This window comes from Amphiura filiformis, chromosome 11 (genome assembly GCF_039555335.1).
Source record: "Amphiura filiformis chromosome 11, Afil_fr2py, whole genome shotgun sequence".
Classification (NCBI taxonomy): Eukaryota; Metazoa; Echinodermata; class Ophiuroidea; order Amphilepidida; family Amphiuridae; genus Amphiura; species Amphiura filiformis.
The window spans coordinates 41,936,855-41,952,278 of NC_092638.1; the positions used below are offsets into that span (position 1 = coordinate 41,936,855).

General features: G+C 36.0%; 1 protein-coding gene across 1 annotated transcript in view; it reads left to right on the top strand.

The window, feature by feature from the left end:
- LOC140163690 (protein sidekick-2-like) overlaps nt 1-15,424 on the top strand; it is a 385,021-nt gene that overhangs the window by 220,922 nt on the left and 148,675 nt on the right. The window contains exon 6 of the mRNA XM_072187006.1: nt 10,948-11,126. Coding sequence (XP_072043107.1) covers nt 10,948-11,126 — 179 coding nt within the window. The remainder of the gene's footprint in view (nt 1-10,947; nt 11,127-15,424) is intronic.

Here is a 15,424-nt window from a genome sequence, read left to right on the forward strand (position 1 = left end):
GAAACACTGATTTTTCCTCCAAAGGGTATAGGAGATTCCTATTTACTGGTGTGCACTCCTAAGGGGTAAACCATTCAGGGCAGTTTCTGGTAGCAGGCAAATTATTTTTACCAACTTCTTTGAAAAGAAAACAATTGTGCTTTTAACCATATTTAAAATGTACAAAATATCAGATAAGTTCAACATGCATAGTATGGGTTTTGTGTCCATGATAACAGCTAAGTTCAATAGGCATACTGCAAGTGGGTTTTGTGTTCATCAGATGAGATCAACACACATGGGTTTTGTGTCCATAATAACAGCTAAGTTCAGTAGGCATACTGCAAGTGGGTTTTGTGTTTATCAGATGAGATCAACACACATATGGGTTTTGTGTCCATAATAACAGCTAAGTTCAGTAGGCATACTGCGAGTGGGTTTTGTGTTCATCAGATGAGATCAACACACATATGGGTTTTGTGTCCATAATAACAGCTAAGTTCAGTAGGCATACTGCGAGTGGGTTTTGTGTTCATCAGATGAGATCAACACACATATGGGTTTTGTGTCCATAATAACAGCTAAGTTCAGTAGGCATACTGCGAGTGGGTTTTGTGTTCATCAGATGAGATCAACACACATATGGGTTTTGTGTCCATAATAACAGCTAAGTTCAATAGGCATACTGCGAGTGGGTTTTGTGTTCATCAGATGAGATCAACACACATATGGGTTTTGTGTCCATAATAACAGCTAAGTTCAGTAGGCATACTGCGAGTGGGTTTTGTGTTCATCAGATGAGATCAACACACATATGGGTTTTGTGTCCATAATAACAGCTAAGTTCAGGCATACTGCAAGGCATATGAGATCAACACACATGGGTTTTGTGTCCATAATAACAGCTAAGTTCAGTAGGCATACTGCAAGTGGGTTTTGTGTTCATCAGATGAGATCAACACACATATGGGTTTTGTGTCCATAATAACAGCTAAGTTCAGTAGGCATATTTTTGTGTCCATAATAACAGCTAAGAGTGGGTTTTGTGTTCATCAGATGAGATCAACACACATATGGGTTTTGTGTCCATAATAACAGCTAAGTTAAGTTCATCATAGGCATACTAACAGCTAAGTTCAGGCATGGGGGTTTTGTGTTCATCAGATGAGATCAACACACATATGGGTTTTGTGTCCATAATAACAGCTAAGTTCAGTAGGCATACTGCAAGTGGGTTTTGTGTTCATCAGATGAGATCAACACACATATGGGTTTTGTGTCCATAATAACAGCTAAGTTCAATAGGCATACTGCAAGTGGGTTTTGTGTTCATCAGATGAGATCAACACACATATGGGTTTTGTGTCCATAATAACAGCTAAGTTCAATAGGCATACTGCGAGTGGGTTTTGTGTTCATCAGATGAGATCAACACACATATGGGTTTTGTGTCCATAATAACAGCTAAGTTCAATAGGCATACTGCGAGTGGGTTTTGTGTTCATCAGATGAGATCAACACACATATGGGTTTTGTGTCCATAATAACAGCTAAGTTCAGTAGGCATACTGCATCAGATGAGATCAGTGGGTTTTGTGTTCATCAGATGAGATCAACACACATATGGGTTTTGTGTCCATAATAACAGCTAAGTTCAATAGGCATACTCCGAGTGGGTTTTGTGTTCATCAGATGAGATCAACACACATATGTAGGCATACTTTCACCGAGTGGGTTTTGTGTTCAGGTTTTGTGTCCATAATAACAGCTAAGTTCAATAGGCATACTGCGAGGCATACTGCGAGTGGGTTTTGTGTTCATCAGATGAGATCAACACACATATGGGTTTTGTGTCCATAATAACAGCTAAGTTCAGTAGGCATACTGCGAGTGGGTTTTGTGTTCATCAGATGAGATCAACACACATATGGGTTTTGTGAGAAAATTATCTTGTCATTTTCAACTGTTTCTAAATCAACAAACTGACAACACACTATCAAATGAATTTTTAAAAATAGGTTAATTTATGAAATGCTGGAGATAAGCATTTTAAACTTATATATGACTGTATGGTGGAACAATTTGTTTCAGTGCAGTATATAGAAAAAAGTGCAATCACCTTGCACATAAATTCATACCAATCCTAGTTTGTCGCTGAAGTTGATTTTGGGAAATGGTTCAGTTTTGCTGATATTTATCATTTTCAGCAACTTGAAAGTTATCATCTGATGAATGGTTTGTCCACTTTTAATGGGATTTTCAGTGTATTATGGACAAAAAAAAAAATATTTAATGCATTTAGAAAATTGATTTTGCATGACACTAAATGACCACTTTGCTTACTTGCTGCAGATATTATATTTGCATTTGGCCATTTCTTGGTTTATACAGAACTAACTGTAGTAAAAATTTCCTTGACAACAAGGCCATGTCAAGAACCAGTGAACCAATACTAGGCCAGTTTGTACTCATGTTTATGCATTTTTCGTGATGATTTGATTTAGTGAAGTAAAACACAACAAAATTAATTGTGGTAAAATCTTGTCAATTTTTCAACATTTTTGGCATATGCATTTGAGCAAAGAGGGTTAGCTGCATCAGATAGATTATTGTTGTGTGATGGGAATACAGGAAGGCTTACTAGACCATCATCACAGAATAACCAGATTAGTCCAAATAGATGACACTTATTTCCAAAGTCTTATCTCTATACCCATTAGTAAGCCTTAAATGTTAAAGAAGTGAGGAAAGCTGAGAACCATTTGTTGGTTGGATAAAATCACAATATGTAGCTTAAATAGGCATGGAGCTTGGTGGTTCCCAATTTTAGTAGGCCGAAAATGTAAAGAGCGGAGGAAAGTAGAGAACCAGTTGTTAGATGGATAAAATCACAACATTGTAGCTTGAACATGTTAAATGGGCATGGAGCTTGGTGGTTGTCAATTTTATGTGCTTTGTGATGGGCAATCATTGGTGGATTCTGTCATGTTTTGTTGGACTAAAGGAGATCAGGTCATGGAAGATTAAAAGCGGATTTGTTGAAAATGTCATGTACTGCTAATGTTTTTCAATTTATGGATTACCAATATTCTGGTGAAATGTTTGTAAAATCTGCACATGGTAATAAAATCTGCATATAATAGACTAAGCAATAGAGTCAATGATTGGTTTCTTACCAAGTGCTTTTCCCATCTAAGATAGAATCATGTGTGAGTTGTGTTTTTTTTTCTTCAATTTTTGTCTGAAATTGCAGGTTTCTTATGTTTCATAATTGATTGGCACATGGAATTAATAGCTGGCTTGTTTCTGCTAATTTAAGAAATATGCCTCAAGTCATGATCATTTTGATGGATGAGCATGTTACTACAGTACAGTCTTCAGTCATATATATTTTCTTGCTTGCTTCCTTTCAGGTTGAAATCTGTAATACATTATATTGTGTTTAACTTACCAATTGTAGGCATGTATTTTCAACAACTTTAAGCTATCCTGCAAAAAAAAAGTTTTATTTTCATTACTGACCTTGATTTCTTAAGGGATCTGGAATGAGCTTTTTGAGCGTTTCGACAGTATTTTTTGTGGGACATGAGAGCACCTCAGACGTATCGAATTGCATTCTGAATACGAAGCATATCTTTCTGATATCAAATTTTTCATTTTTTGAAATTCACGATATAATACAAATTTTTTATATATAACAGTCCTCAAAGTAAATTTTATAAATCTAATGATATATTCTTAAAGTGTATGTAGCTGAGAGGAAAAGCTGACGATCAATTGAAAATTTTGACCTTTCATATTGAAGATATGGATTTTTTCCTAAAAAGACCTATTTTTTTGGGTGTTTTTGGGAAAAAAATCCATATCTTCAACACGAAAGGTCAAAATTTTCAATTGATCGACGGCTTTTCATCCCACCTATATACACTTTAAGTATAAATCATCAGATTTATAAAGTTTACTTCGAGTACTGTTAAATATCAAAAATATCAATTTTTAATGATATGCCATAAAATGTGTATTACATTGCAAATTTCAAAAAATCAAAATTATTTGATATCAGAAGGACATTCTTCGTATTCAGAATGCAATTCGATATGTCTGATGTGCTCTAATGTCCCACAATAAAATACTGTCCAAACGTTCATACGCCCATCCCTTAAGCATTATAAGCCAGGAACTAGTGCAAGGGGGAAATTTGTGTGATTACTTACCTATGAAAATGTATGCTTTGAATCACCATAACATTGCACCCATTATAGATGACAATCGTGTATCTTTGAGATAATCTAGCCCCTCAATTGCTTCTAAATTACAGATCTTTGGAAAAAGAAGGTGTTCTTTGATGTTCTCTAGAATTGCACTCTTGTAAATGACAATCATCTTTCAGAAATTGTAGTCCCTCTTTCTTCCCCAAATTATACCCTTGAAGAATTTCTTTTCTTTTCTTACTGTTCGTTCGAGGTTTTTAATTTCACTCGAGGAATAGTACAAAGAAATCATAATGGGTAGAACAACAGAACCTATGTAACCTTGACGTTTTTTTGCCTTTAGCTTTCCAATCAATCTCTCTCTCTCTACCTTTGGGTTGATGTGAATTGGTGAGCTACAAATGGTGTTGGATGTGGATTGATTCGTATCTCTATACATCTTTATAATTCATAATGAGTCTGCAAGAGGGCTCACTTGCTCAACTTGCCTGCTTTCCTTCCCCCACTAAATATTCAACAAAACATTTTATTGGGATATTTTGACCCCCATTTTTGCACAAATTTTTGACTCTGAGGGGACGACTGCCCTTTGGGCTCCCACAGAATGGCAAAATTAAAACGTTAAAATTTGCATGACCTGGTCCCTTCAAAAACCTGTAACCACCTCGCTTAGAACACTTACTATTGTAACAGCATTAGTTTAGATTCTGACTTTACAAGCTCAAATTTACAACCTGTCATCAGAGCAAGTAAATGTATTGTTACAGCTTGCTGGGGCTACACATTTCCATCTGTGTTCTAATGGGCAAGTGTCAAATTGGAGGGAGCCCTGTTCCTATGCTTAGATTGAAACCAATTGGGCTACTTCACTTAAACACCCAATATGGAAAATACCATCATTTTAATCTTCCACACAGGGAATGTCAAATGGGATTACCTGAATCAGCAATTCCATTTGAAACCTACAACTCATGTGGGGAAGATTAAGGTCATGTCTTCCATAGGGGTGTATGGATTTCACCTGCAATAGTCCATTCTGACTTCTAGTCATATGCACATTACAACATGCTGCCAACTTGATCCTCATCTTAGGCCAAAAAAAAAATTGTTTGCTTGCCCTCGAATGGATTTTACTGCGTTGAAAACTTGTCTCTAATTGGCTGCTGAGGCGATCTGGTTGCCGAAGTTTTTTTTTTTTTTACACATTGTTAGCTCGACTTTCCCAGAAACATCACATACTACATTTACTGCAAAATGGTTATAGTTTCCGAGCAAGCAATTCAAATACATGGTCCAGCATCTGCCCACTATGTGATGTGCAACTCTTAATGCAGTGTGACTTTAACATTTTCATCATGTTTTTAATAAGTTACAATTCTCCTACATGTAGTGTCAAACTTTTCAAAACAATTCTCTGATTAATCAGCTATAACATCAACTTGCTTCACCTGTACTAGATGGGCTGCTGCCTGCCTGCCTGCCTGCCATGTTTAAAGTGAAATGCATATTTTTTTCTATCCATGTAATGATTTTTTTTCTCAAAAATTGTGCGAATTGCAGGATTGAAACAAGCAAAGTGAATGAAAAATTACAGCTTGGTCTAATGCCATTTTATGCAAATATCATGAATCTAAATATTTATAAACAAGAAATGACATATCTGTTTGTGTTTTCAAATTTTATCTACTTTTAAAATTTTAACATACTAGAATATAATTAGGTTCCATTCTTGCATTTGTATGCATTCTGTTATATTTTACTACCTGTAAACATGTCTCAATACTCATCCATAGATGTTACCATCAAATTGTAGTATAAAGAAACGGATAGCAAACACACATTGTACTACAGAAATTTGCATAATTGGTCTCTTGTGAATAAACCCGACTTTCTTTAGTTACAGCATGACAAGTGCTGTTTGGGTATATCCATATTCATCAATATTTTTTTAAGAAAAACAGCACGGTTTTTGAGATACCACAGAAATTTGATCCCATTTCTGGGAAAATCAAGTAGTTTTATAAAAAATTTATATTTTACTATCGGTCACTGCCGAGACGATCGGGTCTTTCGAGGTTGGTAAACAACTTTTTTTTTTGGCCTTATTATAATGTTTTAGTAAATTTGATGAGAGTGTATTTTAAGCGTATATCGCATGTTTACTGCGCTGTTATATTTTGTGTACTTTTATTTAATGTGATTATGAGAGGAGATTATCATTAGAACTTAGAAGTAATATTTAGTAATATAAATCAATGGCTTGTTCTAATTAGATCATGATGAGGCAATCTTCTTGCCACCATATCAAATCCATGAATGACTTTGCGCTGTACAAGTCTTAGCTCTGACTTTGCAACATCACAGTACTTACAGTTTACTGCAAAATGTTATAGATTTTTATTGCATTTGTTTCCAAATACATTTCATAGCCCATTTGATGTGCCAACTTTGATGCAGTGTACCTTTTAACTCATTTTTTATCATTTTTATATAACTTTGTTACTCAAAGCAAAAATCAAACTCAAGATAAATTCTCTGACTGACAGCTATACATCAACTGCCTAACAGAAACACAATGGTTTAGATGGGCTCATGCCTGCCTGGCCCCTGCCTGCCTGCCAAGCAGATCATGATATTTTTTTTCTATCCATGTAATGATTTTTTTCCTCAAAAATTGTGCGAATTGCAGGATTGAAACAAGCAAAGTGAATGAAAAATTACAGCTTGGTCTAATGCCATTTTATGCAGAAAGAATGTGTGATTTCAACAAACAAAATACAAAAAAGTGGACATTTGTTTGTGTGTGTTGCATTGATAATTGGTATTTCAAGTTTCACTTATAAAAATTAATAAAAAACACTAGAATATAATTAGGTTCTCCATTGATTTGTGAATACATTCTGTTGATGGTTTTACTACTACACAATACAGATGTCTCAATTGATTATACATGTGTTTGACCAGGCATATTCTACTATAAAGTAATACCACAAACTACAGGCATATACTCACAGAAATGACAGGATATTTCTCTTGTGAATAAAATCAAAACTTTCTTTAGTTCCTGCATCATTTCAAGTGCTGTTTGGGCTTATCCATATTCATCAATATTTTGACACCCTTAAGAAAAACAGCACGTTTTATTGAAAATTTACTCACAGAGCATTTGATCCCAATCTGTTTGGAAAAATGTAAAAGCGTAAGTGTTAGCCTAGATGAAGCTCAGTAATTTATTTTATAAGTTTGGTCAGATTTCATCTGTTAGCCTGAGGAGAGTAATGCAGCACTGGTGTGATAGGCAATTTTCACCTTGTAAACTGATTTGTAGTGGACAGGTCGTGCGGATGGCGCTCACCATCTCGTTAAATTTCTCACATTGCATCCCTAGATGGACTTGTATTTTACTTAGCTATATATGTTTTACAGTTTCAAGTTTTCAACGGTTTCATATTATATAGGCAACGGTGAAAATACACAACTTTTTGCTTCTACATGCATGGAGAGTAGGAGCAAAATGTAGCTGAAGGATAGGAGGTAATCCCTTGGTGAAATCAACAGATTGATTTAAAGAAAATGTCAAAGTAGTCTTTCTCCTTCCTCCTTCCTTATATCATCATCATGTTGGATTCACATCATCAATGTCTTCTTATCCCTTCTTCTTCCCTTCTACTTGGCACTCCTCACCCAGTTGTCCCTTCCTATTCCTTGCTCAGTTGTTATCACCATTATTTTCTCATCGTTTTCTTATTCCTCCTCCTCTTCCTTGTCTCCCCTTCCTCCTTTCCTTCTACCACTACCAGATATGCTTTCCTACTTCCCTTCTTCTTCCATCATTTATGCCCCTCCTCAGCTTCTTTGTTGTTTCTTATCCTGAAATCATCATCTTGTAGTTTGGTATGATCGTGTTATTGATCTCAAAGAATTGTAGTTGTTATGCAAACATACGAACATAAATATCAATTTTCTTAAAATGTGATTTAAAAAAAGAAAAGTTAAAGAATGACACACATGACTGTCTGTCTTTTACTTGTAAAGAAAAGTAATCTTAGATTATATAAAATGCACTGAAAACAACTAAAACTAGGGCAAAGACCTGTCACATGTCAGTTTGTAAACTATATAGTTGCCATCTATCCATCACAATACATCGTTACACAGTACCTTTATGAATGAATGAAGATAGTTTGAAACCGGTAGTAAAATGTTGTGTGTAGAACTAGGACACTTCAATTGGATGTCAAGATAATATTTGGAGAGACTGGTATAATGGGACATGGATGCACTATACAGTACAGATGATGCACTGTCTTGAGATTTAAGCATTGTTATTGGAACTTGTCGTGATTGGTGGTAGAAAGCAAATGGGCCGGGTGGGGAGATGGTAGAATGCTCTGATATAGGCACTCACTATGAGGCAAGATGGTCTCATTCTCATTTGGTATGAATTAGTTCAATTATCTGGATAGCTTGAAAGTTGACCCAAGCTGTAGAGGATGAGTTTTTGTACCCAATAGGCCAATACATCCAAAGGTTATTCTACGAGTGTGCAAGCAAATAAGAACTGTGTCTTTACTGATTTTAGACCATGCTGATGGGTTAAAACAGAAACAGAATGAAATGTTCCCATTTATTCAGGCTAAATGGTATAAAAAATGGCACCAACAGTGATTTTTAGCATGCTACTACAGGCATAAACCCACAAGTCTGGACACACCATATATTTAGAAACAAGTGGTGTTAAAGCAGATGGTATCCAGTATTCCCCTGTGCAGTATAGTTTTGAACACTTCAACCAAACCTTATTTTGAGGTAAGGGGGTGGGTCTTCTTTTACCTCCAATTTTTGAGGCAGTTGGTATCACGTGTTTTGGTTCTATCCGCCTATAGAGGCCGTCAGCCTTTCGCCATCTTGTGGGTACAAATGATCTGCGTGTTCATGCGTCGGACACTACGCGCAGGGCGCAGCTTGCCATGCAGCTGTTATCGCGCATCAACGTGGTGATTTTGGTGTTCTCGCATGGAGATCGAATGACCATCGCAGCTTGTACCCACAAGATAGTGGTATATGACGTCACACTGATTACCTCTATCCTTGTAAGCCAAATAAAAATTCCTTTAAAAAAGGAATGGGGTGCCTAATGATCTGGTCAATAGAGGGGGATACGCTTGAAATTTAATGGTCAACAGGTCCTATGCCTACTTCAATACAGCATGCTTTTGATTTTTACTAAAAACCAAGGTTAACATGCTAATTGCTGAAACAAACTGTAAAAATATAACAAGAAGTGTTGTGGTGCAAGATGCTCCCCTAACCTGTGATATACATCAAAGCTGACATGCTTTGCTTTTTGAGACTAAATAAATTGAGTTAGACCTGTCTGTGGTCATCAAAGAAAAAGGGTAAATGTAGCTTTGGGCTGTGATATGACTGTAGAGACGGGATGGACCAACCAAGTAAATGTGGACGGATGAACACTAATGTTGCCCTACTTCCTGGCTCCTATAATTTCATATGTGTCCCATTCATTATTGTCGTGATTAGCAGCCATTTTGGATGTGTGCAAGAAGTGTTAATCTGATGACTCCCCTTTTTATGTATTCACCTTTGTACCTAGCCAGTTTCATCAGTCCCACAGCACTCTGTACAAACTGCCTATACCGATTTCGAGGACATCGATTTCCAAGAGTCACAAAATGGCTGCTGGATAAAACATGAAATCCTTTGGGTAAAATTGTACACTGGTCAGGTTTGCTACATGGCATGTAATGAGAAGAGATCATAGAGCCCTATTGATTGCTCTGTTAAAGAGATGGTTTCCGAATTTTGAAGCCATGCAAGAGTCACATTTTTGTACCATCAATGATGTAGAATTAGCCTTGCTGATGCAGCTGTTAGTCACCATGCATATAGTTTTGAAACTATGGCCTAGAATGAATTGTTTAATGGTTGGTTACTGCTAAATAATCACTTTTCTTTGTTATATTTTGCAAATCAACAGAAAAGTTTGACATTTTTTCATTATTTTGTGGCATTTACAAATTTCCGTGAGCAAACCCCGAATTCCGTGAATTTTTCCGTTTTTCCATATCACGGCGGAGAAATTGTGGCTTTACATAATAGTTTCGATTTGTTATGTTGCCCAGGCTGTTATTAAGGTTCTTGTCATGTCGTCCGTCCAATTTACCTTTTTGATTAATAGCCATTTTGCTCAATAAACGGCAAGTTACCGCTTCGGTCTGTTTCTACAGAAAATCTAACTGCTTCATCAACAGCAAAAACCTACTCCAACGAGGTTTCCGTAGGCGTTGAAAAGGCGTTGCAAAAAGGCGTTGGAGGCTGTTTCCACAGGAGTGATTAACGGTTCCATACCATTTCCAAAACACGCTCAAACTGTCTTAAGTGCCCCGTTTCAATGCACCTGTGCAACTAAATTCCATCAAATATCCCAATAAACATTTTCCCGTTTAAAAATATGTGATGATTTTTATCTTTAGATACAAAAATATGTGATGATTTTTATCTTTAGATACACTCTATTAGAATGTTTATGTAAATTCCCATATATATAAAAGTTTAATAAGCACCATCTGAAATTCATAGAAAATAACCGACTTAAAGTAGCTGGGATGCTAATTAGGTCGAATCAACACAACACACATAAAATACAAAATTGGTCATGTCATCCCCATCGATCATCAAAAACCATATCATATGTGTCTCTGACTTATTTTGTATCTTCTTGTTGATTTATTTACAGACCATTGAGCGACATCAGGATCACTTGGAGGAAAGATGGAACCATTTTATCCAGCGGAGGTCCGGAACTGTTCAGGTATCGCATCCTCAGCCCGCAAGAATCTAACGAGGGTATCTACGAATGTGAGGCGTCACTCGGAGGCAGAACAGTGAGGAGTGAAGCCAGCCTTACCATATACAGTAAGTGAGACATAGCGATATATACAACTTATATGGATGTGACATAGTTCTTGCTTGGTGTGTTTACCCATGCTTCAGTGGGCTTGAGTCTTGAATTTAATAGTTGATTGCAAATATTAGTTAGTAAACGGCAACGATTTCCATACCAAATTGACAAAGCAATCCTTGAGAGGATTTTCCTTCATCTCAGGATATTGGCGCATGCATTGTTTAAAGATTCTCCAAATATTTGGTAATGTTTTCACAAATAATTTAAAATGTTTACCCGCCAGAAAGAGCCAATTTGATAGGACTTTTAAAAGGATAAAGTGCCTGCTGAAATTGACATAATGTAAAATGCACATCTCTGGTCTGTAGAGACTTCTTCATACATTAATGACAAATAACCAATGTTAGGAATTGGTGGTTATAGGGACTTAGTAACCATATTATCATGTATGTAGCAGTAGGAGCAAAACAATGAAGATATTTTCAGTAGAAATGTTTGTTTTACATTATTGTTTGCATATAGTTAGAATCGTTGCTGCTATTTGAACTTTTAAAATCAGGAATTTGGGAAATTATGTTTTTTATGTATTGATAAAAAGACATTTCAAATTGAACGAATGGGCAAGGGAGATTAAAAAAACAAACCAATAAGCAATTCAATATATTTTCTCTTAAATTTTGTGGCTTACATGTTGATACATTTTTATCATGATTTGTAATTTTACAAAAACTAAAAAATTTTTGCTTTGTTATGTTTTGTCAAACCATTGAAACCTAAAAGAGATCTCAAGCAAGATTTTCACTTAAACTTGGGTAATGGGTAGGTAGGTATATTAACTACGCAACAAAGAAATCAAATTATCAAATTAGGGGTTGATTGTCCAACTTCATAGATATATGGGAGCTTGATAGAAATCATGGGCTTGGGCAAAGTTTACCCCACTTTTTAACAGTGGAACACCTGTAATGCCCTGACCTCATACGAGGCATAAATGCATTTAGCAGAACACTAGTCAAGATCATCTCCCCTTCTCTCATCAACAGGAAGTTGCCATGAATTATGGGAAGGGTACAATGAATCTTGGAACGGATCCCTCTGAGGTTTCTTCAAAACATGAAAAATTAGAATCATTATTATTTAAGCTGATAGACGGAGAGAGAGAAGCGTTGGTATGTCAATGGCATAAAGCTAGACGAGAGTGTAAAGAAAGTGAGGAGAGAGAGGAATAGATGTGAATGTTTTATCATGTCCTCCAGACATGGTAACCGGGTGAACTCATATCGTGTTAGCTGGTACCTGTAAACTGCACAAGAAACAAATTATCTCTCCCCGAAAAAAATATGAAGAAGGGGAAAGGCTTGATTTTGATTTGATGATGCTAACTAGTGATTATATTTTCAATAATGTCACCAGGGCTACAGTTTTTCCGTTCCCATGTGATATTTTCAATAATGTCACCAGGGCTACAGTTTTTCCGTTCCCATGTGCTATCTTACGACGGATATTGCCCCTCCAGGCTCCTCAACCATCATTCAAAATTTAACAAGAAAAAAATGTAAATCTGACTTTGAAACAAGGATTTGTAAATTGTCAAAGTGTTGCCAAATAGTTGAAGATATAAGAAAGGGAACTGACTTGGATCCTGTCGATGTCGTAACAACATATTTTGCCACAGCAGAAAAGTGCCTGATAGGCTTGTGCATCGTATATTGTTATTTGTCATTACTGCATCATTTTCATAGCAGTAAAACACATCCACTTATGTCTTTTAGCATATTTATTATTAAATTTTCCCTTCTATCATTCTTTCCATCTCGCTTTGCCAAGTTAACACCCGGGGCTAAACTAATTTTTTTTGTCGCATCCTAGGTCAGTTCATTTGCACTTTAGCCCAAATGAAATGAAGCACATTAATGCAATGATAGGATCATTGGGAAGCAACTGTGTTCAGATGGTCATAGAATCCTCAAGGATCAAAATACTCAAGAACTTTGATTCCAAATTCAATTCCATACGGCGTATCCACAAGTCTCCAAGGCTGTAATCCTTGTCATGCCCGATGATGCCAGCTTTGGAATTGGAAGCTGACTGTTATCATGTTATGTGACCTCTTTATTGGCACCCTGAATTAAACCATATAATTAAACCAAGATCATCAAAATGTCTTGTTCACACATAGCACTGGAGGATCACTTCAGGTTCACATGAGGATGTGATTTCTTGGGGACAAACTTAGGGATTGGAACCCTCAAGACCTTTCACACGGCGGATTTTCCACAGTTTTTGCTTGAGAACAGCATTGTTTAAGCTAAAAGCTGTTCGTGTGGACGCGCCTATTGTAAATAGAAAGCATGAGGTTGCATGTGATCAGCTTATGTAATCTGCAAGTGAACCTGTTATTGTCTAATTCCCTTACACCTTGTCACACAAGGAGACAGCTAGGGTGGCTCAAAAATTAATCACAGTAAAAATAAAACAAAAAACTTGATTTGGATTTGAATGAATGATCAAAACAAGTAATTTTACAGGTTTTGGTTTAAATTAATGTGGAGGAAATTTAAGATAACACTGTTTTGTAATTACTTTTTGGACAATTTTTAAAAGTTTTATTTCATTTTGAAAACATTGCTGCATGTACAAGTAAGTAAAATAGTAAATGTGTTGTTTGGAAAGATTTTGGCAGATTAAAGATAAATTCCTATATTCATACTTTTTCATGTGAGCAAAAGAAAGTAATTTTAATATTGCAATTCATATGTAATAAAATCAATTCTTCAATTTACATTTGTATTCTTTTATTGATTTTAAGATTCAAGTTTATTACATGGTTTTCAGACTCATATTGATTGTGCCATGGTGTAAGATATTTTTTTCTTGGTTTTTCAAATTCTTCCCAAAATTGTAAAAATGTGAACCATGAAGTTTTATTTGCTTGTCAAACTGACATGCTAACTCCCCTTCCCTGAAATTACCCTCCCAGTCTGTTACATAATTATTGGATCACACTGAAAAACACCAAAGAATTGTTAATTGGGAGGTATGTACAAAAAATGTACATAGTTACAGAGAACATATTTTTATGGTTTAAAAAGTGCACAAGAACTGAAATTGTACTAGCTGTGCCCTTGAGGTAGGTATTTCTACAGTCTTCTCTCTCATGCTTCATTGAATACCTTTTCCACTGTAAAACATGAAATAGACATATCTTTAAATAAGTTTTATATTATACTTAGGTAATCATTGCTGTTTCATATTAGAATTAAGGAAGTTTGAATGATGAAAAATGCATTGTACGTCCAGTTAGCCCGTAAGCTATATTTTCTCTCTATCTCTCCAGTCCCTCGCCTCAGTTGCGTGGCTTGTTGTTTGCAAGTCTGTTGCAAATTGATTTCTGGTAACCAACTCACCAACTCCCCGGGGGTACCCATCCCCTGTTGGCTGCCAAGCTGTCAATGCCTTCTGGCTATAAAAGACGCTACTACACCTCCATCTTCGTTTTTGTTTCGCTATGAAGTAAGGCAGCAGCAGCCATTTGATTATCAATTTATCGTTGAATTTTTTCACAACTTTTGCCATGCATCTTTTCTTCTCTTTATTCCTGTTCACTGCATGCATGCATATTTTGTTGCTGGCACTCACCATCACCATTGCTACTCCATTGCTTCTATGCATGATTTATGTGGTATATCAACAGACACAGGTTTGTATATAGTGTAGTGCTTGTTTGCAGTGTTGATTGAATGATTGCTTTGCTGTTTTTATCCCACCCTCCCTTCCCCACCCACATGTCAACCAATTTACAATTTTATTTTCCCCATTCCCTGTGTAGATTTGTATTTTGAAATCCCATGCAGACCACAAATGGCATATCTAGATTTGTGTAAAAAAGGAATTGAAATTGGATGTCAGAGGGATTAGTCCACTGGATCCTCTCCATTGACCCTGTATGAATTGCCAGTTGTCCCCTCTAATAAACTAAACTAAACATTTGTGGACTGCTGTAACTTTCCTAACATTTATTAACATTAAATATAATGCCATTTTAAAGTTGGGTCAAGTGGGGATCACCAAAAGTTGGGTCACTAAGGTGGGCCTCACCAAATGACGACATGACCCCTTAAAAGTACAGTTTGAATTCTTCCTTAAGTAATTGTAACAAATTTATTAACACTCACTACTCCATGCTAATTTTGTGTAATCTGTACAAACTGAATTACTGAACTTTGGTATTATTGCTAAAAGTTTGTGATATTGTTGAACTTTTGATGTGTGATGACAATGTCTCATAACAATTGTTGCGTTGTTGTAC